The 23,318-nt window shown below is 41.1% G+C and overlaps 2 protein-coding genes across 2 annotated transcripts; both read right to left on the reverse strand.

Moving 5' to 3' along the window:
• Positions 1-105: 105 nt before the first annotated feature.
• On the reverse strand, positions 106-7,169 carry lpar4 (lysophosphatidic acid receptor 4). Its single transcript, XM_040120046.1, has 3 exons — positions 6,796-7,169; positions 1,778-2,563; positions 106-1,654 (listed from the first exon to the last, which is right to left on the reverse strand). The coding sequence occupies exons 2-3, from the start codon at positions 2,351-2,353 to the stop codon at positions 1,166-1,168; spliced, it is 1,065 nt and encodes a 354-aa protein (XP_039975980.1). The 5' UTR covers positions 2,354-2,563; positions 6,796-7,169; the 3' UTR covers positions 106-1,165.
• A 6,842-nt stretch (positions 7,170-14,011) lies between these two features.
• Positions 14,012-15,527, reverse strand: LOC120785743. The gene is made up of 2 exons (XM_040120616.1): positions 15,340-15,527; positions 14,012-14,783 (listed from the first exon to the last, which is right to left on the reverse strand). The coding sequence occupies exons 1-2, from the start codon at positions 15,372-15,374 to the stop codon at positions 14,012-14,014; spliced, it is 807 nt and encodes a 268-aa protein (XP_039976550.1). The 5' UTR covers positions 15,375-15,527.
• Between the last annotated feature and the right edge of the window lie 7,791 nt (positions 15,528-23,318).

Below are 23,318 nucleotides of genomic sequence, written 5' to 3' on the forward strand. Positions count from 1 at the left end.
GCCCGGTCTGACCAGGCCTCAAGTCCAAATGAGGTCCTGCGTAATAAAAGTCGATGCAGTGATTGTAAATTTGGATTAAAATTTTATAGCAAATGGCCCACAAATTCATACGTGCAAACTCAAACTCCTGGATCTGCTGACTCACTACTGTTTTGTGCTTCATGCAGCGTAACACTGCGATTTTGGGGTATTTAGTCAACACTGTTCACTCATACATTGGAGTGTGTGCACATTGCTGTGTGTAAGAGACTTTGAGCAGATCTGCAGTCTAAGGCCAGATTAAGACAGAGAGACCTCATTCAGAAGCAAACAATGGACCATTGCTTCAGTCATAATAAGCATTTGGCCTGTGACACAGCACACAGGCCAAGGTCCTCGACCGGATCAGAGCTGCCTTCTCCTCTGAGAACAAGATCACACTGGCTCCTTGGTGAAAATGAGGAGTCCAAGTCTAAAAATTCCTCCATGGGTTCAAACCTACAGTCACGCTGACAGAGGCCAGTTTGACCAGACCAACAGTCGCAGAAATAATAAATGCTGCCACGAAAGCAATTCAAAACAGACATTTAATGGCCTCAAACTTCAACATTTAGAGACACATTTAACTCAGCAGGTCAGTGCGCTGCTGTGTTATAATAACAATGGGTCTCACCACACTAAAGAGTGTCATAACATTAATGTCTAAAATGATATAATGCAATGTGAAAGCTTGAGCTTTATGACAATAAAACTTAAGGGCTCAGTGTGTTACAAAAGTACTTAACAGCATATTTCAACAATGTGGACAGAAATCTCCATTTTATCCACAATCCAGTGCATTTGTGAGTGTTTGTGTGTGTTAAGCCTGAGTGATGATGTGTTGGAGTCTCTTTTAGAGGCTCTGCATGTCTCTGGACTATCACAATAGTCCTGATGTGGCTGGGTCTCTGGTCCCTGTAGTGTTCTCTCATAATAAACACAGATACATTCCTCTGCTCTCCAGTGGTGGATTAATCCTTAAAGCCCAGGCCATACCTCAAGACTTACCACAGGACTTAACTAATCTGCTGAGTTATGCTTTTGTCACTTCCAGGACCAAACAGCTGATTGCTTATTTTTTCAAATTCAGGGCTCCTGTCTTTCAAACCCATCCTGTCCTTCTTTACCTTCCATCTTCCCCACTGAGTCAGAACTGACTTTCAGACATCTTTGTCTCTTTTCCATTGCTGGCCAGAGTATGTGTATCTCTGGGGAGAGTATTTGCTGTGTCCTGGGTCTCAGTGTCGCTGCGGGGGATACTCTCAGGTCGGGAGCTGGACCCTTTTCCTCCCATGGTCAAGCTTTTCTGGAAGCTCTCTGAGGTGAAGTAGTAGACCACAGGGTCAAGGCAGCAGTTGAGGCTGGCCAGGCACAGAGTGATCGGGTATAGAGTTCGGGCAAATCGCTCTACAGCACAGTTAGCCAGGGCCTGGGTCCGCACCAGGGCATAGAGGAAGAGGATAGAGTTATAAGGGACGAAGCAGGTGATGAAGATGCCCAGATGGACCAGAATCATCCGTAAGACGCGTCTCTTACTGTCACAACCGTGACCAACAGTCGCCGGGCGACGCAGTGTTCGTAGAACCAGCGAGGAACATACCAAGTTGGCCAACAGGGGGATGAGAAAGCCCACAATCTGGGACAATAATAAAAAGCATAACAAAACTTCACTACTATGTGTCTGATTAGATAAATTAAGTGTAAAAATAGTGTGTATGTGAAACTGTGTGACTTTGAGAGACTTTTGCTGCTAACTTACCTCAATAAAGATGGTGATTTTGGACAGGTAGGTCCTCCAGGTGCTCTTAGAGAAGCCCTCGAAGCATGTGGTGGCTCTGTTTGTGCTGTTGATGGTGGAGAAGAAGGTCACTGATATTCCTCCTCCTACGATGGTCAGCCACACGGCAGCACACACAAGCGCTGCATTCCTGCGTGTGCGGATGGAGCGTGAGCGGAAAGGGTAGACTATCGCCAGGAAGCGGTCTACACTGATGCAGGTGAGGAAGAGCATGCTGCCGTAAATATTGGTGATGAAGGCTGTTCCTGATACCTTACAAAGTCCATCTCCAAACGGCCAGTGACGGTTAACATTGTAGAAGACCTTGAATGGCAGTGTAAAAACAAAAACTAAATCAGATAATGCTAAGTTAGTCATAAACATTGTGGTCTCGTTGCGCATCTTCATCCGGAAGCAGAATACAAAGAGGGCAGCACAGTTGGTGATCAGGCCTAGGACAAAGACCAAACTGTAAACCACAGAGTACAGGTTGTACTTGAAGGAGTCGTCAATCCCACAGTTCTCCATTCCAGTCTCGTTGAGCACCAGACTAGCCATGGTAACAGCTCATACGGTGAGGTGAGCTCCACAGAACAAGGGTACACCAAAACCGTCAGGAAAGAGGGCAGTCAGGGCGGATATGTGAGGATCGAAGGTGTCAGCGGGGGATCCACCAGTCAAGCCCCCTTTGAGCCATCTTGGACAATCAGACACAAAAATGGAGGCAGAGACAGTCAGGATGCACGGCTGCAGGGCTGGTCAGTCCTCCTGTGGAGAGAAAAGGAAAAGGCACATGGTCACTTCCTCACAATAAAAGTTACAGACCAAGAGGCAAACAACTGCAGCTCTCCATAGGACGAAGCACATGGTATATACGCCTTCAGCCATTACACCAGTAAACAGAGCACAAATTCAGTATGTTTAAAATTTAATTTCAAGAATATAGGTGGAAGAAAACAACTTAAACAACTGAATCTTAAATGTGCAATTACCATATAATAGCAAAATCCGTAGAATATTTTCTACAAATTTTTCAAGGTTGCATTTGACACCAGACACAACCTCCAAACCTTGAAAAAGTATTCTGCACGTATCATTAATTTCACTAGTATTTATTTGTCCACATCCATTTTCCAACCTAAACCATTCAGCATCATCCTGTTTTCTTTTGTACCACCATCACGCTGTTTCTTTCGCAATATACTTATAGCAGTTATCAATCGAGTGTCTTGGACCCTTTAGATTTAAACACAGTACAAATTGCACGTAATCTAAAACAAAGCAAGAATGAAAAGATATTAGAGAGATCCTTAAAATCAACTTTTACACACGGATTTAGTTAAATTTAACTGTTTATCAGCTGTAACACTCAGTTTATTTGCTGTGTCTCTTCATCCTTGTAAGGCTGCGTACATACATGTTCATGTGTTATCTGTCAGTACAAACACAACCTCTCATCTGATCAGACGGCCTGAGTTCCAATGCCAGTGCAGCACTCAGGCTGCCATTAGGACTCTGAGAGGTAAATAGCTGCCAGGGACAGAAACGTAGCTTAGATTGGGAGATTAAATACACTTCAGCTAGACTGACTGCCAATGTAAAAGAGCTCAACGTAAAAGCCACCTCGACCATAAACGTACAGAAAGGATCTAAAGCTGAGCTCCAACTGGAACAAGTATATAACTCAGAATGTTTTCTTAGGGGAAAAGTAGTGCAGAGCCACTCCCACCATCACAGAGCGCTGTCGTACAGAAAACACAATAGTTGTGTTGTCAAACCTGAACAGTTAAGCTGATTTGACATTGTGAAAGACAAAGCATTTTGTATTAGTTTATTTAAAGCGATATTTGAGTGTGGGATGTCAGAACACAACACACTTAATTTTTGTATTGTGGAGGTAGTGGCTAAAGAGTCATTCTCCCGTCATAAAAATGTACCTTTTATGTTGTATAATGACCAATTCTTCATGATTCAAATAGTTACATCTACATCTAATTTGTTGAATGGTTGCTTACAAAAACATGTTTGGAATGAACTTGTTTGGAAAAAAAAAAAAAAATTAAAATAAAGACAAATTTCCATATGAAACAATATAGACTGAGCAACTGCCGATTTGTATTTGTCAGCAGCAGACAACTTGTATTAAAGCCCCTAAACAGATGCTACAACACAGAGAGCTGCTTGTGTGTAGAATTCTTACCATTTTCTGCATCGTTATTATTTATAATAAATAATTTATAAATATTAATTTATAAATGATTATTTTATTACTCATGCCACCAGAATAATTTATGAATTATGCTGGTGGCATAAGTATGTGGTGCTGGTAAATTTATGAAATCCCAGTGAAAATTGGTTTAGTCCGAGTGGTGTGGAGTGGTGGAGTTTTGTTTCAGTTTAGAAGCCACAAATGATCTCCCTGCATCTACTGTACAGGTAAACATAAACCGCTTCAACACTGTGCAAAGCTTTGCAAACGATGGCACAGTATAAGTCACAGTACACTATCAGTAGTTTGTCCAAGAAACTAAACTCTGCAGAACCACAAAGGCATGGGCCAAACAAATTATAGGGTTTTAGACTGAATCGCTGGACATTTAAATTACTCTCAGGCAAAACAGACGTTGGTAATTTCCCTCTCCAACTTCACCTCTCTTTCAGTCTCAAAAGGGAAACTCCACCAATTTAACCCATGAATTTCCTGAGGGTGTAGAATATGAAAGATGTTGGTGTTTATTAGGTGGGGGGATCTATCAAATTGCATTATGGGAAGTGCTGGATCCAGGATATTTGGAGCTTGGCCTACAGTACATTATGGACTAAAAAAAACCAGGACATCTTGGCCTCTGTTGTACTGGATTTAACCATTCATTTTATCTTTCTTAATAAAATCTCGCTCCCAAGTCCTCCTGCTTTATGGAAGGGTAGTTCTAAATCACTACAGCACCCGATTTATCAAGCTAAACTGGCCTTATCTTATGTTATGCAACTGAGATAAACCAGCAGTGAGGTGGTCGGCCTTTGGCATCCAGTGTAAAAATCTTGTGTGTCTCTGGATGAGATTCCCTCTATCTGTCTTTTCAACACACACTCACACACATACACAGACACAAAGACAACGCTGTGAGTGCAGGCAGTCCATCAGCCCTGTCCTGTGCCAGCTGCAGTGTGACATCTTTACTGCGTTTTCACACGCCTACCCGAAAAGCTTCCACCGGCCCTTACAATGCCCTCACTGTACCCATCTGCTCCAAAAACACACTTCGAATGCACAAGTCTCCACACGTGCATACACAAGCAGGCAAACACTTACATGTGCCAGTCCTCAAACACACAAACACACCCACACACACACACACACACACACACTGTAGGGGGCTGTGTGCTGTGGCTCAGGCCCAGGACCCCTGACAGTCCCAGTTTCATATTCAGCTGATGTTGTTTCTGCAGGGAGCCGAGTCTATAGAACATTGAATTTGGCCGCTATACAGTTTGTATTTGAAAGAAACAAGAACCACCTCTATTGCAGACTTGTTGCAGACATATTTAGGCATGTTGTGGATTACCAGAAGTCCTGCTGAGGGGGATTTCAGTCCTAAGTGTGTGCATGCGTGCGTGCGTGCATGCGTGCGTACGTGTGTGCGTGCGTGCGTGCGTGTGTGTGTACTACATGTACAGGTCATGGACAGCTGTACAGTCACAGGGTTTCCCCCCGCAGCCGGCGGCGGCAGTGACAGAAACTGGCCTCTGGGACCCGCTGATCTGAACGGATCGAGTTCAGGCTCAGCTCACATCCAGCTGTTCCTTTCTCTCACATGCTAGGAAGAAGAAGGCAGGGAGGGCTGAAGATGGGGGACAACCTGACACACAGTGTTGTGTTTGAGAAAACATCTTCACTGCTTACAGCCAGCACAGCTTATAGTGTTAGTATAAAGAATTTGTTTTTAATCAGGAATATCTTGGTAGAAATGTGTCTCAAGTAACATCAAACTTCACCAATATCACGAAGACATGAATATGAAGTCTTCAAACTACTACTTTATGATGTTTATAATGTTCAGTTTTTGTTAGAGTTAAAACAGCTCATCGATTAACTGAACAGTCAAATGAAGGGAAATTAATCAGCAACAATTTTGATAACTGATTAGGTCATTTGAATTTCACAAATGTGAATACTCAACAGTTTTCTTAGGCTTTTTCTATTAGTAAATTGTATATCTTTGCATTTGGGACTTTTGACAATCTGAAGATTTCACCTTTGATCCTGTCATCCATAATGAAAATAATTTTTGGTTTCAGCTTTATTTTTTTATGATTAAAACTGTCTGATTAGAAAAAAAAATGGCAAACTTTTTGTTGAGTCTGTAAAAAAAAAAAAAAAAAAAAAAAAGATAAATGTTGATCGAATTTTTTGAGGCCAATAACGTAATTTCTGGTGATGTTATGTGATAGTGAATTGGATTAGCCCATAGTGAAAGCTGAAAGCTGTCTGCATTGTTTTGTAACCCCAACCACGTTGGTTAAAAGCCTTGTGATACACATTAAAGCTACAATAACCCTCATAATGTTGAATTCTTATGAAATGTAAAAAAAAAAAAAAAGTTCCCTCGTTGTCGTGTCTGTGTGGAGGCTGTGGTTACACCACCTGTTAAGGGCCTATAATTTGTGCAGTAAATTAGCCTCTACTTAAAGGTGTTTGTGTTATTTGTACCTTAAACAACAGCAGTTCATAGACAGTAAAAAAAAAAAAAAAGCTCTACAGCGTGTAGATGCCTTTTACATGCGCTGTTTAACTCTGTTGTCAGATATGACAGGTGACATCTATATACAGCTGAGTATAATTGGATGATGTGGCGTCAAAGGTTGTGGCCGAACCAGCACGGTCGTTCCCCCACGGGAGAGGAAGATGCCCAGAAGTTCTCTTCCACTACGGACAAAGCATGTTCCGTCGGCCGAACGGAGAAGCGTCGCTGTCTGAGGACAAAGCGGGAGAAACTTACTGGCAGCCGGACGGACGGTGACAGCTCACCTCCCGGTCACTGATGTCTGTCAAGTCTGGCGGAGGCAGCGGCGCGGCTGTCAAAAGAAAAACTCCATACTTTTTTTTTTTTTTTTTTTCCACTCAAATGTTTTGCCGCCGCTCGAGTTCAAACTTGGAGTTTTCAACTTTCCCGAGGCAAACTGTGCCCGAGCAGCACGAAGAAATAACGGAGCCCTTTTAAGCTAGCTGGCGACAACGAATCCTGCGGGTGAGAGTCCTTCCATTAATCCCGACCGCTCGCTCCGTCCGCCCGCTAGACACGGGACCTCATCACATCACATCCACCGCGCCTGCTCACCCCGGGAGTTTCTGCGCGCGCGCGTGCGCGCGTGCGCGAGCGAACGTGTACGTGGATCGCTGCTAGCAAGGCCACAGGAAACGAGACAATAGCACCTCGGCAGGGCAGTGGGAGGAGAAGGGGGGTGGGGGGTGAATAGAGGATTGTGGAGAAGGAGGAAAGGACCTGGGGGGGGGGGGGGGGCATAGACTGGTGTCATCGGCTGGAGAGCTCACAGCTTATTGGGACCGGACACACACTCATTATACATTTTTATTATAATCAATATGATAACAGACATTTCCGCTGTGTCTGTGGCCTGTAACAAAAGAAACTTTGATTAAATAATGTATTCAAGTATAGAAAAACAAATAAAGGTACTTGTACTATAATTGAGTATTTCCATACAGTATTACTTTCTATTTTTACACTACTGTAAATGGACTTGCTTTATTCTCCAACACAGTTATTTCAGAGCTTTAGAAAGGGACAGTATTAAACTTTTATTTAATTATATGGAAAAACAAAAGCCACTCCCATATTTTATGTGGTCGCTCTCATTAAATTTGGGAATAAACCACAGCCTTCTCCCCCGAATATCTTAAAATAATATGTTTTATCAAACATAAAAAAAAGTGTGAAAATTCCACCAACTTTCTATTTTTAATAAAGAGCTGTTGAGTGAACGGCTAGTACAGCCGCTGAACTGGTGAAACAGGTACAGGCACCAGCTTTAGGGCTGCTAACGGACTTGAACACTGCAATATTAAGATTCTGCCTAATAAAATAGAATAGAAATTGAATTAAACCAAATGATGCTATAGACTGATATGTATGAGATCAGATGTTTCCCTGTTTTCCCATCAAATCAATCACATGATACATATTAAATACTGAAAGCCTTTTGTGGTGAAAGCGTAAACTTCCAGACTTATATCAGAAATAAAAATGTCATAAAGTTATTAAACTGAATTTAAACCCACATTATGTGCTTATGTATACCAAAGAATAACTGAGCTTCCCATAGCGAGTGACTGACACTGGACCAACAAGTCCCTGTTCTCACCTACTGCTTACAAACTGTAAAATATAACCTACAGCAGAAAAAAGCTTACATAAAAAGAAGCTATGATTAAAGTTCAGGGGGTGACATCTTCAGAGCCTCTGCCAGTTTCACACCAGTGATGCTTGATACCTCAGAATAACATAGTGCTATTTTGGCTGATCAAAGTCCTGCCACACCATTGTTACTATACAATCTTCATGTCTGAGGCTACCAAAAGAGTTATTTTTAGCAAGTTGACAGGGCGGTGTTGGGCAGGTTCCCATTGTGTTCAGGCTGGCATGTGGCTGTGTGTGTGTGTGTGTGTGTGTGTGTGTGTGTGTGTGTGTGTGTGTGTGTGTGTGTGTGTGTGTGTGTGTGTGTGTGTGTGTGAGCAACAGTGAGGGAGACACTTGAAAGAGGGGAAGTGGTCTTTGGGGGTAGCGTCTGGCAGGCTGACCACTCCACAATAGCAGCAGGAAGGACAGGACATCCTGCTTACTCCATAAGCTGAACTCAGACCCGAACATGCACACACACAAACACACACACACATTCAACATGCAGACAAGCAATACATTACACTAGCTGCCTTTAACCTCTTTATTGTTGGTGGTGAAGAGCATTTAAATAGAATGACTCACAGTCTCTGATAAAAAACATGTTTCCCTAATGAAATTTCATAACATGATTCTAGTATTTTTGTTAATTTAATCAGCTTACACGTGGTATTGCTTAATTAGATGGCAAGTAAATATTCTAAAATCTTCTTTAAGAGTTTCCTATAAATTTGGTAGAGACATAATTTCAGACGTAATGACACACTAGACCATTGTGGGGGCAATGGTCTAGTGTGAATAGAAAGTAAATGATTAAAAAACAATAATCGAATTAATGTATTCTCATTAGACCTTATATTATATCCTAAAATGAGAAAATATTTTCATATCATTCCATAAGAAAAGGCCCCAGTTTTCATAGTTTCATTGGAATGAGTCTTTTCCTCACAAAACGACGATCGTCATTACCCCAGTTTCAGTTTTAGTTCACGTCTTTGAGTTAAGGATTACGTATTCGGCTTTAAAATGAAAAATGAATGTCTGTAGAAAGTGTTGTGGGGATTCATACCGTATTTAACCGGATATTTCAGTCTAAAGAAAAGTGGTAGACAGATCAACCCAACGGCCAGCATTGCCATCATTAGCACGTTGCCGCCAGCATGGCTAAAAGGACTGTTTAACAAGGCATTCTCCTGTTTGTATGATATCCTAGCAAAAGCACACATTTTTCACTTATACCCCACACAAAGTGATGTCTACTTTTTTTTAACATGTTAAAATGTGTATCTTCTTCACATAATTATGACAATAATTTTGGGTCAGTTCTTTAACTTAAGGTGGGGCCAAAGTTCTGCTTTGTTGTATATATTTTTTTAAAAACCCCATTCTACCCCAGCCAAAAAATTCACAAGTTGTCATACATATGCTATGAGTAACAAATGTTTTTGTACAAACAAGTGCAAATTTGTTGTGGGCTCTTCAGATGTCTTTCCCTGCAAAAAATTAAAGGGGAAACACTGCAAAATATTATTTGACCAGTTACCAGTGACAAATAAAGTTATATGTGTAACCTCCTCAAAACCAAGTCTGTCTGTAATGACAGATGATGATGTCTGTGATGTACTGACAGTCCAAGCAACCAATTAGGGCCAAGAGACCAAACTAACAAAATCCAAAGCAGACCATCAAAAGCTGTGTTAAAATTTCATGAGTGGATGAACCATTAGATAAGTTTTGATTGGGCTGCAGAAATCCCCCAGCCCTTACACACACACAAACACACTGGCACACAAAAACACACACACACACACACACACACTCCTTCCGCCTTATCCTCTGTGTTTGGTAACGGTAACTAAGCTGCGCTGCCCCAGCCAAGGCTTTGTGAGTCACACCAACCAGAACAAAGACCCCATTACTGCAGCCCCCCCCCCCATCTGCCCTCCACTCCCTCTCCCTCCATCTCCTCTCTTTATCGACTACTCTCTCCTGCTCTCCTTTAATACGATGATGAGTGTATTTCCTTCGCTTTCCTCTCATTGCCTCTGTCCATCCTCTCATTCATTGGCTCCAGGAGGGTTTAGGGGCAGCCCCGTCGTGCCATACATACCTCTGCCCTGACAACTGATCTGGACAAAAGCAGCAAAGCACTACAACACAGGAGTCTTGGGCTTTACAGGCTTTATGGACTGATATTAACATGACAGCAGTGGGGTCTCCTAAGTGTCTATGTGTGTATGTCTGGAGCTGACCTTAGCCCCTGTGAGCCAGCGTTCAGCTGTGACCTGATTATAGACCAGCTCATCCGCAGCTGAGCAGAGCCCGGATCAATGCTGCTGGCTGTGACTGAGGCCATAGAGGGAGACTGCAGACACTCTGCAGCTACAGCCTGAGATTGAGAAGTGGCTGTTTACCCCACCGCACTGATAGGTGCAGCATGAGCAGTCATGGGTGAGCGTTCGTTCTGCAGACTGAGAGGCGAGGCAGACAGGCTGACCAGACTGACCCCGGCCTGTGCAGACAGAGCCAGCTGTTTGTCTCTGTGATATAATGGACTGATGTACCTTGCCTCAGGGTACATACAGTGAAAATTTAGCTGTCATAGATTTGATCAGTTCATTTACAAACATGGTCTTCTTGGGGGAAAAATTGGCATGACTTGCAGGGATAATTGCATTTAGTTCAGTTCTAATCTGCTTTATTGGCGTGATACAGCAGATAAAGGATTTATGTTGCCTGGGCCATAGCCAGCAGTTTAGAAAGACTGAGCTCATAACTCAACGTCCCCTCAACATCCCCTCATGATACACAGGTGAAAGTCCTAATATTTTTTTAATTAATTAGATTACTTTGCTTCTATTTCCCTATATATAATACCAGTTGGTGTTTCCAGGGAATTTTCTGAAAAATGATTGGGAATTTATAGCCCCATAAAATGCAATGAATCCTACTGACTTTTGAAACCTGACTTTTCATCGAACACCACCGTCGGATCAAAATTTCAATTCATCAAGTACTTTGGTTTATGGCCAAATATCCGAAATACTTATGACATTCCCATCAGCCTGAGCTGTACTTCGTGTCTTGTGCTAGTTAGCAAATTGTGCATGCTAACATGCTAAACTAAGATGGCAAACATGGTAAATATTATACCTGCTTAACATATGCATATTAACATTGACATCGTCTAGCAGGACTGTAGACTGTTAAGTCTTGTTGTACATTGCAAAATACCAGCAACACAATGTAAAACCACAACCTACAAAGGCAATTTACAACATTCAGCTGAAGCCAGTGCATCATGATGAAAATCTGCAAACTTATGTAATAATTTGAGTGCATGATGGCTCATTGTTACACTGTCATGGCTTATTGGGACACTTGTGCTTTTCCTACTATGACAAGTCAAAATGTCTGCTGTGAAAAAGGCCTATGTTAGAAAAAAATGCAGTATGTATAAGTGACCAGAGGTAAAGGCATTAGTGTGTTGGTCATCCTTCACCCACCATCTGTAAAGAAGAATTTTTACATGACGCAGGTGAATGGTGTCATAAGTTCACCACTTCATACTAATATTTACAAAATTACACAGTCCAAAGGGGGTGCTATTGAACTGTATTCAAGAGGCAAGAGGACATACTGTACAGTATGTTAATGATTAGCCAAATATTGGGTTGCATTGTTTCACCCATGGGAAGCAACATAATTGTGTTAGTTTTCTGCTGTCTTTGCATAAAATTATCTCAGTGCGTTGTCTTCTCCTCACTGCACGGATGAACCTTGACTTGTTCAAGAGGACAAACAGGATCTATTGTTATTTTTAAAAGTCTGACCTCCCACATTGTGTACTCGTGAGTGACAGCCTCAGTGCCAAAGTAGACTGTGCAGGGCTACCACTGCCAAACAGAGAGCATCATGGGAAGGAAGCGACCACCAGTGTTCTTCACTCCTCTGTACCCTGTTTTTCCTCAGTTTTCAGCCATAATTGATTAGTTCCAGGAACACTTGAAGTTGCAGCTGCACACAAACACACGCACACACACTGAAGCAGCCATACTAATTAGCTTGGCGTAGGAGCTGAGTTCCTCCATCCTCCTTGCAGAGCCAAGAGAATCTGTAAAACTCAGACTCACTAGCTCTGTGCTTCTCTCTGCTGGACACAGCTCATACTACAACATTAAAATCCAGAATTATTATTTCACTCACCTGAACCTTACACCATGCAGTGTGTCCTCAGTAACTTTAGATAAGGAGTTTTTCTCCTCCTTAGTCTTGTACTTTGCATCAGTGTCAAAGCTGACATTTCTCAGCAGTGACTGTGGCGTGTGATGTGGTTATGCCACAGATTCCCTCCAAACATCACAAATGGAAACAGTTTACCCACAGGATGTACATCTTTTATCTTTCATACTCTCAGAGAGTAGTTTGTGCAGTGCAAGGATGATTGTAGCAGCTGATGTGTGAGCTAAAGCCACAGAGTGCCTGGGTGCTGTCTTCAAGCCCTCAAGCCCTGTATTTGCAGCATATGTCGGAGTGTGTGTGTGTGTGTGTGTGTGTGTGTGTGTGTGTGTGTGTGTGTGTGTATGTGTGTGTATGTGTGTGTATAGAATCTGTACAGTAGCTAGCTCACTAATTGGATGGATGTCAGACAGTAAACAAATTAAGCTGGATCCGTTTCCATTTATCAGAAAACAATCTTGCTGCTAAACCATTCCATTTGGTGTTTTATGCTCTGCATCAGTTTTACCGTAGAAATGGTTAGCTGCAAAACAATGTAAAGAGGGACATTTGTTTACTTCTGGTCAGCAAGAAAGACACGATGTAAAAACAGAACACATCTATAACAACGTTTTAGAGAGAGTGAGGAGCAACATTCTGCACACACTTGTTCATTAGAGTTGTATTTTATTTTAACATCTTGCCCTGGCTATCGGCCATATCCAATAGGGTAGAGAACATGTTTACAATATGAAACAGATCACAATCTCTTACTGTGAGATCAGCTTGCTTCACAAGCATCTCAAATAGAGAACGGAGGAAACGTTTGATTGAAAATCCCACATGAAGCCACAACTGACAAAATATCTATTGGTCTCCTGCACTATATTTATTGTACCAAGAGTTTGCACCATTGTTCCTGCTTTTTATTGAATGCTTGTAGTTCATGTTTTTATGTAACACATTCTAAAATTGGTTGCACTTTTCCTGGAATGGCATTTTCATTTAAGTTGAAACTATGAAACTTTGGAAAGAAGAAATAACAGTCTTCCTTTTACAACTGAAAAGTCCTAAGTCCAAAAGTCCAAATTCGATAAACACCCCCCTTTCTCAGTTCAGTACTCTCAGCAGTGTTGCTGCTATAACCTTGGTTGGTCTGGTATCACTAGTAGCTTACAGTGGCTACTATTAGCTCATTTTAGTTAGAATCTTTAGTTAGATATAGCTGTGTAACACATTTATTGACATTTACTGAGTCAGTTCACTGAATGTTTTGCCTCTCTGGTACTTGTGCTACTGATACACTATGTCTAAGCATGTCACCTAACATTTTAATAATTCCATCACAAAGTGACTAAAGAGTGTTAGTTTGTGTGATGTGGTAGCCACTTGTAGCAACAGAGACTACTTTTTAGCTAGTTACATAGTCAAACAGTAAGGCCTAAAGATATCTTACTCATTGTGTCCATTATACATATTATATTATATATAATGATTAAATATAGTTTTATTATATTAATAACATTGATAACAAATGGCAAAGAATAAAGAGTTGTATGCTATTTTACAGCCAAGGCTTTTAATGAAAGGAGCTCTTTCTTCTCTGTGGTTTACTATAGAAAACAGCACAATGCAGCCATAAATTCACAATCCATAATGTCCTCCTCAGGCAGGGGGAGAAAGCAGGCAGGGAAGGAGAAGGCATCAAAACAACAGATGAAGTTTGAGAGCCTTGGAGTGTTGCAAGGTCCTGCACAAGCTTTGAGTGTAGCGATAGCATGAGTTCTAGCAGTACAAGTATCCAGACTAGGCTGCAGCTGAGCTGAGCCCAGTGAGAAGTCCTGAAATTCCGGGTCTGCTGGGGCCAACGTGACACCAGTGTAGCCTCTAGCCCCAGCAGCCCCAGCAGGAGCAGAGAGGCTAGGTGGTGAGCATCAAGCAGCTGCTGACAGAGCACGCTCACAGCCTCCCTCCACCAAACTGATTCGCCCTTCTTCATGAGGCCCATCTCAACCCCACATCCGACCTCCTCCATCCACCAGGCCAGCGTAAATCCCAGCCAAAGCACCCACTGCAGCAGAACAAGACTGTCGGAGAGAGCCAGATGGCCCAGGAACACAGTAGAGGGCTTGGTGGAGATTTGAGGGGAGTGGAGCAGCAACAATGCCCGCAAGCTCAACACACAGCCGACCAGCAGGGGAATGCCTGCTCCGTGGGGGAACAGCAGCACTGTCACCAGCTTTAGCAGTAAGAACCGGCGCAGCCATCCTCTAGGGGCTGACAGGACTCCTTCTGTGGCTGAACAAGGCCAGCCCCAAGAGCTTATCTCCCAGATGGAAAGTTGGTGTGATCTGCAGAGAGTTGCACACTTGTAGGTTAGCTCAGTGTCACACTCACACATTATTTTGACAGTCTAAATATTCAATATGTCCCTCTTCTCCACCCATTCAAAGGTGCAAACACGCAGACACACACACGCTAGTGGTGTTTTTCTTCCACAGAATTCTCCTTATACCTTTCTCTTTTTTTAATGACGTTATGACTATGCTACTTTGGTATCCAAGTAGGCAGAGGCCCAGGAAAGCAACCAAGCCATCAGAAATTCTTCAGTTTTACAAGTACCATTTAACGTGACTGAGGCTTTATCTCAGCTGGCCTTATCTATTTTTAGTTCCATTGAGAAAGTATTGGTATGGCATTCATTTCATTTGAAAATAAAGGACAAAAGAGCCACATAAACAGCACATGGCACACTACGACAGTTAAATCATTACGGAAAGTAAGTATCTGAAGTGGATCCTAATATCGAAAACTATCAATAATAAACAGCTGATTCAACTTATCATTCAAAAAACATGTGTATCTGCCTTTAAAAGGAGAATTTAATCTTGTTTGTGTGGGACTCACCTGTGTATTGGCAGGAAGTTGAGATTGAAAGCCATTGTCCCGTTTCTCCTGGATGTGGCTCGATAGCTTTTTTTCCCATGCTAGCACCTCATCCCAACCTGGCTGCCACGGGACTTAAAGTGTGAGGTGAAAGTGTGTGAGGAGTGTTCTCTCTTTCCTCTTTATCATCGCTGGTTGCTTCAACTCGACTGGCTCAGTCTAAAAATGTCATCATGTCTCGTATAGAGGTGAGCCAGTCTGCATCTGACTCATGTTGGTGGGTAAATCTGCGCCTGAGGGTTTTCCCTGCACCACTGACATCTGTGTAAACCTGTGTGTTTTTCCATGCAACAAGGAGCCAAAAAAGGAACTCTGTGTGGGAGAGTTGTTGCCATGGAGTGAGCTTCATAGATGTCTCACATACATTCAAGGAATTACTCTTGAAGAACATTTCATACTGACTAACATCAAACCACGAAATAATTCCACATAAACCCAGAAAGTATGTCAGAAATATTGTTGCAACTTGTTGTCAGTTACTGAGTGACTTATGTCCCTGATTCAGCACAGCTAACAACCCACACATGCTGACAGTATTTCAGATGTTGTTTTAGGGCAGGCAGGCTGAAACAGACAACCGTACCCACAACAAATAGCATGTGATCACCATCATAACTGGCCTACCACACAATATGACTCTCCTCTAAAATGACTAATCACTCTGGCATTTTGATTTGCATTGCTTAATTCATTAGTTGCTGCACGTCTGTGTAACTGCCATTTACAGTGTAACTTTTTGTATGAATCAGCTACCATTAAAACACTTTCTACTAATGCTAAAATGTTGATACAGAGGTATAAAATGCAGTTTTTCCCAAACTTCAGTTTTGTTACACATTTCTGTGCTTCATAGGTACCCAGCATTTATAAAAATAGTTTGAGTATAATTTATTTCTAATTTCTTCCCTAGAATTTCCAATTTTACTCCCTCGTTGCACATAGTCATGTTTTCTTCTGCTGAATCAAGTTACATTTAAGTTCCAGTAGGAACCAGTGAATAAAGGATTTGTACCTGATTCATACAGTGCAATTACACCGTAAAGCATAGGCAGTATTATAAAGCATTACTCACTTCTCTGATGGTTGACTGGGAACAGATGGTTTCACTTTTACGCTGGTGCACATAACACACACTTGATGATGTTTAACAGGCCAGGTGTGTTTCTAAGTGTGTTTCACACAACATGTGACTTGTGTCGGACCTCTGGTACGGACATCTTTTTTCAAGTTTAGGAATGAGGCACTAACATTTACAAAGTATGTAGTGTTGTATCAATGAGAGGCCATAATCATGTTGGATAATATGCAAAAACCTTGTACAGAAACAAACAACAAACTCTACATTTTACAACATATATGACTCTGGATATAATTGACATTGTGTGTTTGCTAAATAGGAACAATACAGTACATTTTTTATAAACCGTTTGATAAGCTCTTTTTTTTCATAAATCACACCCAATTTGAACAAAACAAAAAAGGTGTTAGATTTGGCTGGAAACATTAAGATTATTTTGCTCCCCAGGTCACTGGTATTTAGGGGAAACAGGTGGACAAACTGATGTTTTCTTTTAAGCTGTATTTTGAGATGGATGGCAATGTTGGCCTGTTCACCATTTTGATCCATACTAATATATCTCAGCAACTGTTGGATGGATAGCCATACAATTTTGTACAGACATGCATGGTCTCCAGAGGACGAATCCCTTTAACTTTGGTAATCCCCTGACTATTCCATGAGGTTGATGTTTTTGGCTTTGAGTGACATGACAGCCTCTCATAACATTTGGGAGAGACATTCTTCTTCCCCCCAGAAGGAATTCTAACAGCTTTGGGAATCGTTAACTTTCCATCTATCAGGTCAAAGTTTGACCAAAATTTGTCCGGTACTTTGGTTTATGTCCTGCAAAACTAATAGCATTCCCTTCAGGCTCAGCTGTACTTTGTGTTCAGTGCTCAATTAATTACAAAGTGCTAGCATGCTAACAGACTAAACTAAGATGGTGAACAATGTTAACATGAAACCTGTTAAACATCTGCCTGTTAACATTGTCATTGCTTGACATTGGAATCATCTTAGCATGCTGACGTTAGCATCTAGCTTAAAAGAACAACTGTGCCAAAGTACAGCCTGACAGAGCTGCTAGCATGACAGTAGGCTCTTATTCTTGTTAAAATCCAAATGATATTAAAATCCTTTCTTGGCTGGAACACAACAGCAGGGGCAGCCCTATGAACACAAATGTCTGTGACTGACTGACTGACTGACTGACTGATGAAGTTACACCAGTGGTCGGCCGGCCGAGTGATGGAGCTTCCCCATTGGCTGCTGTGCTTTCAAAATGAATTGGCGCTGACAGTTTCTATTACATCATTAGGGGGCATTTACAGGCAGTGTGGCCAATTTAGTACCCTTGTCACTAGATTTACCGTTTTTTGTTTTTTTTTCAGACCCTTTTTCAAAAAAGCACCTAGTGACAAATCTAGGGACTTTTTGGAGAAACCATAGCTACTTTCCATAGAGGAGAGTCCCCATTATTTCCCAACAAGCGCAAGGTTGGGCTTTCCCTCTGCAGGCACACCAGTTGAATGCATCTCATTCAATTGACTGCATGGTAGCTGACATAAACATGAATATGATTCTAATTTTCTCTGTGAGTTAATTATTTTACAAGTAAATATAGCGGAAATCACAGCACAGCCATCTTCTTTATTGTGTACGGTGATTTTGTCAGACGATGTCACTGTTATAAAATCAGGATTTTATCAGTACAGAGCAGCAGCTTGGAAATAGCTTGGAAGCGACAGTTGGTTAACATGTAGTCTTAATAGGCCGCATTTCAGTCACTATTTCATACTTGTTCCGTTGTCTGACAACAGAAACAGAATAACAGGGAAATGAGAACAGCTATATGGGAAATTTGGCTGTATTAAATTACTGTATATGTAAGCACAAAGAGTAGGAGAGAAGCAAACACATAAACGGAAACTGACTGAAACCAGGCAGAATGCAAATACAACGCGATGACATCATGAATATGCTAATTAGCTAATTACGTCATCTAGCGAAATTTAGCGACTTTTTGGCAAGCTTTAGCTGCTTTCCATTGACAGCAGTTGTTTACAGCAGTTCAACAACATTTTTCAACTACGTCCTCAATTTCGCACATTGACCATACACGGTCCAACCATATACAAAGTTTTGACCTAGTCTTGTTCCTCACATGTCGCACTAATGCAAGAGCATCAAAGTCATCAAATGTTCGCCCTCGACCACAATTTCCCACCCTATTTACACTGTCTTTCCCATAGACCTAAATGCAGATGTCACTTCAGTCACTGTTCCTATTGAAACACCAGCCAGTTGAACAGTCTTTGTGACTGAAGCTCTTGTCATCTGTGCCCAAACAATGAATCCTATTTCAAAGGCACTTAGATCTTTTCCTCTCACCATCTTGATACAAAATCAGAATCAACTGGGCCTGCTCAGCATTTTTATACCAGCCACAGAGCATGATGCAGCACACCTGTGTGGAAGCATCTGTATTCGTTATGTTTCTCCACCCATTTATTCAGGTTTTTCCTTTGATATGTAACGGGTGTGGTATATTCCCCGCAGCAACGGTTTCACTTCACTTTGTAATATAAAGTAACAGTCAGCTACATCAAGACTTTAATAACTGGAGCTACATCATGGGGAATTTACACCTTTTGGCCTTTTTTCAGTTCAGTGAGTGGAACAGATAGAGCTCTGGTCAAACACTGAACCCACTGGCTGTACGAATCTTTTGAACAAATCTTTTGAGGTGTATGATATATGTACAATTAAAGCCATGTGTTTACATAGAGGTCATTGGTCAAAGGTCCTCAGAGGGTGCCTCATAGTTTGAAAAGGAAGTTAATGCTTTGTGACTGAAACCATATGTTAGTGACAGTTTTTAGGAAAACAACTGCCCTATTTAAGATTCGGTTATCAAGGCGGATTTTCAGCCTGGTTCATTGGCTTCACACCCTCTCACAAGCAGATGTGCAGATGCTTGACTTGGCGCTGTACTTCTTTGTAGTAAATCTTTATATGCAATCAAGAAGGTGTAAGCGGAGTCTCCTTCATCCTCTTCACATCATCAACACCATCTAATAAACTACACTTTTTAATGAACCGATTCTAGTCATTTGGGACACTGAAAAGAACTGATTTGAACATTATTCTACATGATGGTGCCCTCTAGGTTTGCATTAATATGAGTGAATACCATTCCAGTATCTGTGTACATAGATGGAAACCTTATTTTGATACAGCCAATCAAATCTTTCTTAAAGCAGTAATGTATCATAGACAGAGCTAGCTCCATTTAGGACTGTCTCATCCACTGCATGGGAAATAGTCTCAAAAGCCAAACCATACTTTTTGAAAACACTTCCAATGATGCGTAAATCTCACATTTGAGATTTGAGACTGACAAGCAACACAAAAGTGAGATTTATGCTTTATTGGAAGTGTTTCCAAAAAATATTTTTTTGGTTTAACAAGAGAAAAGACTTCAGCGATGAAGATTAAATGGTTGGTTTGTCAAATATTTGTGTGGTTAACTGCCCCACCTCACTTAAAGTGCAGCACACAGCTGCTTCAGTGCACTTTTCAATGGTAGCTTCCAGGACTGTCTCCCACACAGTGGATGAGACAGTCCTTAATGGGGCTAAGGCAGAGCAGGGGGTCACACTGAGCCAAACAGCAGCCTACTATACAACACAACAGTCACAGACAACATCCCAATTTAGATTTACCTACTAAAGTCTCCTTATCCAACTTACAAACACGAACACGTCATGTCCTGCACCTTCGCTTGTTGAAAGAGCCACCTACCAAAACTTTACAGAGGAATAGTGCACTGCTAATGTCAGTTTGCAGGCTAGATACCTTATTAGTGGCTCAGCATGTAAACTTACCTGCTAATGTCACTTTGATTCAGTGAGATGCCGGTGTGTTCCTTACTCTTCAGTACCCAGGCTAACAACAGACTGGCTCTCCATGACATTTAGCTACAGTGTAAGTTGTTTACTCTGGCCTCCCTCACAGGAGAAGGAGCATTTCTGATATTTCCCCAAACACCTTTTTTCTTCCTTTTAATAATAAAAAATTATCAACAACACATTTAACAAATACACTGACATTATTTTAGACTGCAAAAAGGAATGACTCAATGGGATTTCAGCTTGACTTTAACATACATTAGGTTCAAATCAACATACCAAATGAATGCCATGCTGACTTCACCCACAGAAAAGAAATGAACCCTACCTCCTATTATTATACTACTAATTGTTTTCCCATATATGTTTTGAAGGAAAATATAACTGTTGCCTGGATGCTGTTCATCGGAACAAAATATAATAGGCCTATATGTTGTAGAATGTAAAAATTTCTAAACTTTGTATATATATTAAGGTATTTGTGTATTTTGTGATTGCATTATAACTCACAACCCTACCATCACTGGTGTAGACTATTTACCTTGATCTAAAATGAACTTGCATTTCTTTTTGGTATGTTGTTCATAAAATAAAAGCCCTCATAAAATGGTGATAAACACTAATGAGAAGCTTCCTCGAAATGTACTCTCCGGGGAAGTAACTTTATTTTGCGTATTTCCTTTTTACATAATTTTGAACAGATTTATCTGTGTGTGCATGTTTGTTTGTACGTACTAAACTATTGAGTTCTGGTCCATGCTGGATAGGTGTCGGAGTTTATCCAAACAAGCCCTGAAGCCATTTGTTTGGCAAATGGAAATATGAAACATGAAAGAAAACCTGGTCTCAATCAACCACATGAAGCTGTAAAGGATCATCTGAATATATTTTATCTTCCCATGTACAAAGATGCCGTGCCATGGCTGCATTGTGGCTTCAATTATTCATTATGTTTTTTAAAAGGAATGAAAAGGACATATAAAACAATATCTTTATATCAGCTAACAGACATTCTGAACACTTGCATGTACAGTATCAGCAACTACGAAACCACATAAGTTTTAAAAGTTTGTAGCAAGCCTCCAGTGTTCTGGCATAGTCCTATCTCTGAGCTCTCGTTAAAAAAAAAAACACTCCACCAAAGTGCTGAGATGAATGGTAAATTTCAGAGATAGTCTGACCTACATAAACATCCTAGTCTGCAGGGTATTACCAGCTCTGTCACAGCAACAAAAAAGCCCATTTGAATTACAGCAGATCTCAGTGTAAACAGACCACCCAGATATTAATGGTCTTTGACTATAATAGGCCTGCTTTTCTTTCATCTCAGCTCCACAAATCTGTCTGTTTAATCATGATGAATTCAAAATGAATTAACTAAACTAAACTGTATTTTGCAGTTAGTTGAGGCTAACAGTGTTGGAGAGTTCCAACAACTGCCAGGCACACAGAAACAATTGATGTGTGTTAGCTCAAGACGCAGAGAAACAGCTGCTCTCACTGACATGAAGGGACTAGTTCTGCTGGAAAGGCAGAGGAGCAGCTGGACCCAGGTCAAATACGCAGGGTTTCTGTATCCAGTAAACAAAAGTTAACAAGTGTTCATAACTAAAGGACAACATACTAGGCAGGTTTGTTAGTATCGTCCTAAATGACTCATATGAGTGACCTTTATGGCTAAAATGTGTTTAATTTAAGGCTCAAATTTCTGTTATAGAGGATTACTCCATAACACACTAAACTATTGAGTTATAGAGTATTAGTCTATAACATTTAAGCTGCTTTAATCAATAATTTTATATTAACAGCTCATATGACTATGTATAATGTGAAAGGTCCCACAGACAATTATCACCTGACTCTGCAGTTCCCCTCAGCTCTATGGAGTGCTCTTGTGTTTTGTCCACTCATTGTTTTGGATTTCCAACCCTCTGCTCTACTGTTTTGGTTCACTCACACTGGACTCATCAGTGTTATATCCGGTCGCATCAGAAAGCTGTTTTCATCTTAAAAACAACGTATTCCTAACAACCCAATATTCACTACCATAGTGGAACATTTAGTAACTAAGGGAGCTGGAACCTTCCCTCTGGAATTGGTAGGGACAAAAAAAAAAGAAGAGCTAAAAGGACAGCGAATATCAGTCTTGTTTCTGCCTGACGATAATAATGTTGCTCTGTATTTGCTAAATTAGTTAATAGGCAATTGTTCGCTAACAAGGTTGCCAGATTAATTTGAAAGATTTAAAGATCGTGTTCATGTTTTGAGAGATGTTTGGAGATAGCACGCAAACCTCAGTCTCTGGTGTCAAATGATTTTTAGCCATTCCGGCCTCCTCCTTTAGAGGTTTTGGAGCAGCATTAACAACATCATACTGTAACATGTCTATTACCAGAGAGAGTGGTTTTTACACAGTTGGTCTTTGTTCCTCTTTTTTCTCAAATTTCATTTTTGGGGTTCCTTGTCAGTGCCAGTTTCCACTGTTGACCAGCAGATGCATACCAGTATACTTAAGAATTACATTATTACATATATATATATATTTCCTTTATTTAGAGAGGCAGAAAGTAACTGTGTCCAAATTTCATCTTGCATCTCATCACAGATCTACAATTAATACTTACCTTTCAGTAACCATAACCTTAATATTTTCCCAATGTCACCCAAGAGTTTTAGTTGACCAACCCTGACCATTACTTAACCACAGTTTGCAATTACCACAATCTGCCATGCGCAGGTACTTCAGAAATCAAGAATTTCAAAAATATTGTCACTGCATATAATCCAGGGTTTTGTAGAATCATCCAGTAATCATCCTTGTTCTGCAATGGCATGTGTCCCTTCCAGTAAACTCGGAATCACCCCCCCCCCCCCTCGTCTTGAGGAGTCTCACAAGAAAAAACACACAATTCTCCCACAACACTGTAGCTCAACAGTTGAACCGGTTAGACCCCACCTCGTCACAGCCA

Source organism: Xiphias gladius, chromosome 23 (genome assembly GCF_016859285.1).
Source record: "Xiphias gladius isolate SHS-SW01 ecotype Sanya breed wild chromosome 23, ASM1685928v1, whole genome shotgun sequence".
Classification (NCBI taxonomy): domain Eukaryota; kingdom Metazoa; phylum Chordata; class Actinopteri; order Istiophoriformes; family Xiphiidae; genus Xiphias; species Xiphias gladius.

Excerpts from the sequence above, each read along its gene's own strand:
- LOC120785743 (XM_040120616.1), bottom strand. The coding sequence starts at position 15,374 with ATGGCTTTCAATCTCAACTTCCTGCCAATACACAG. Across the intron at positions 14,784-15,339 it reads AACTTCCTGCCAATACACAG|ATCACACCAACTTTCCATCT; the intron begins GTGAGTCCCACA and ends AACTCTCTGCAG.
- lpar4 (XM_040120046.1), bottom strand. The coding sequence starts at position 2,353 with ATGGCTAGTCTGGTGCTCAACGAGACTGGAATGGAGAACTGTGGGATT. Across the intron at positions 1,655-1,777 it reads AAATCACCATCTTTATTGAG|ATTGTGGGCTTTCTCATCCC; the intron begins GTAAGTTAGCAG and ends TTATTGTCCCAG.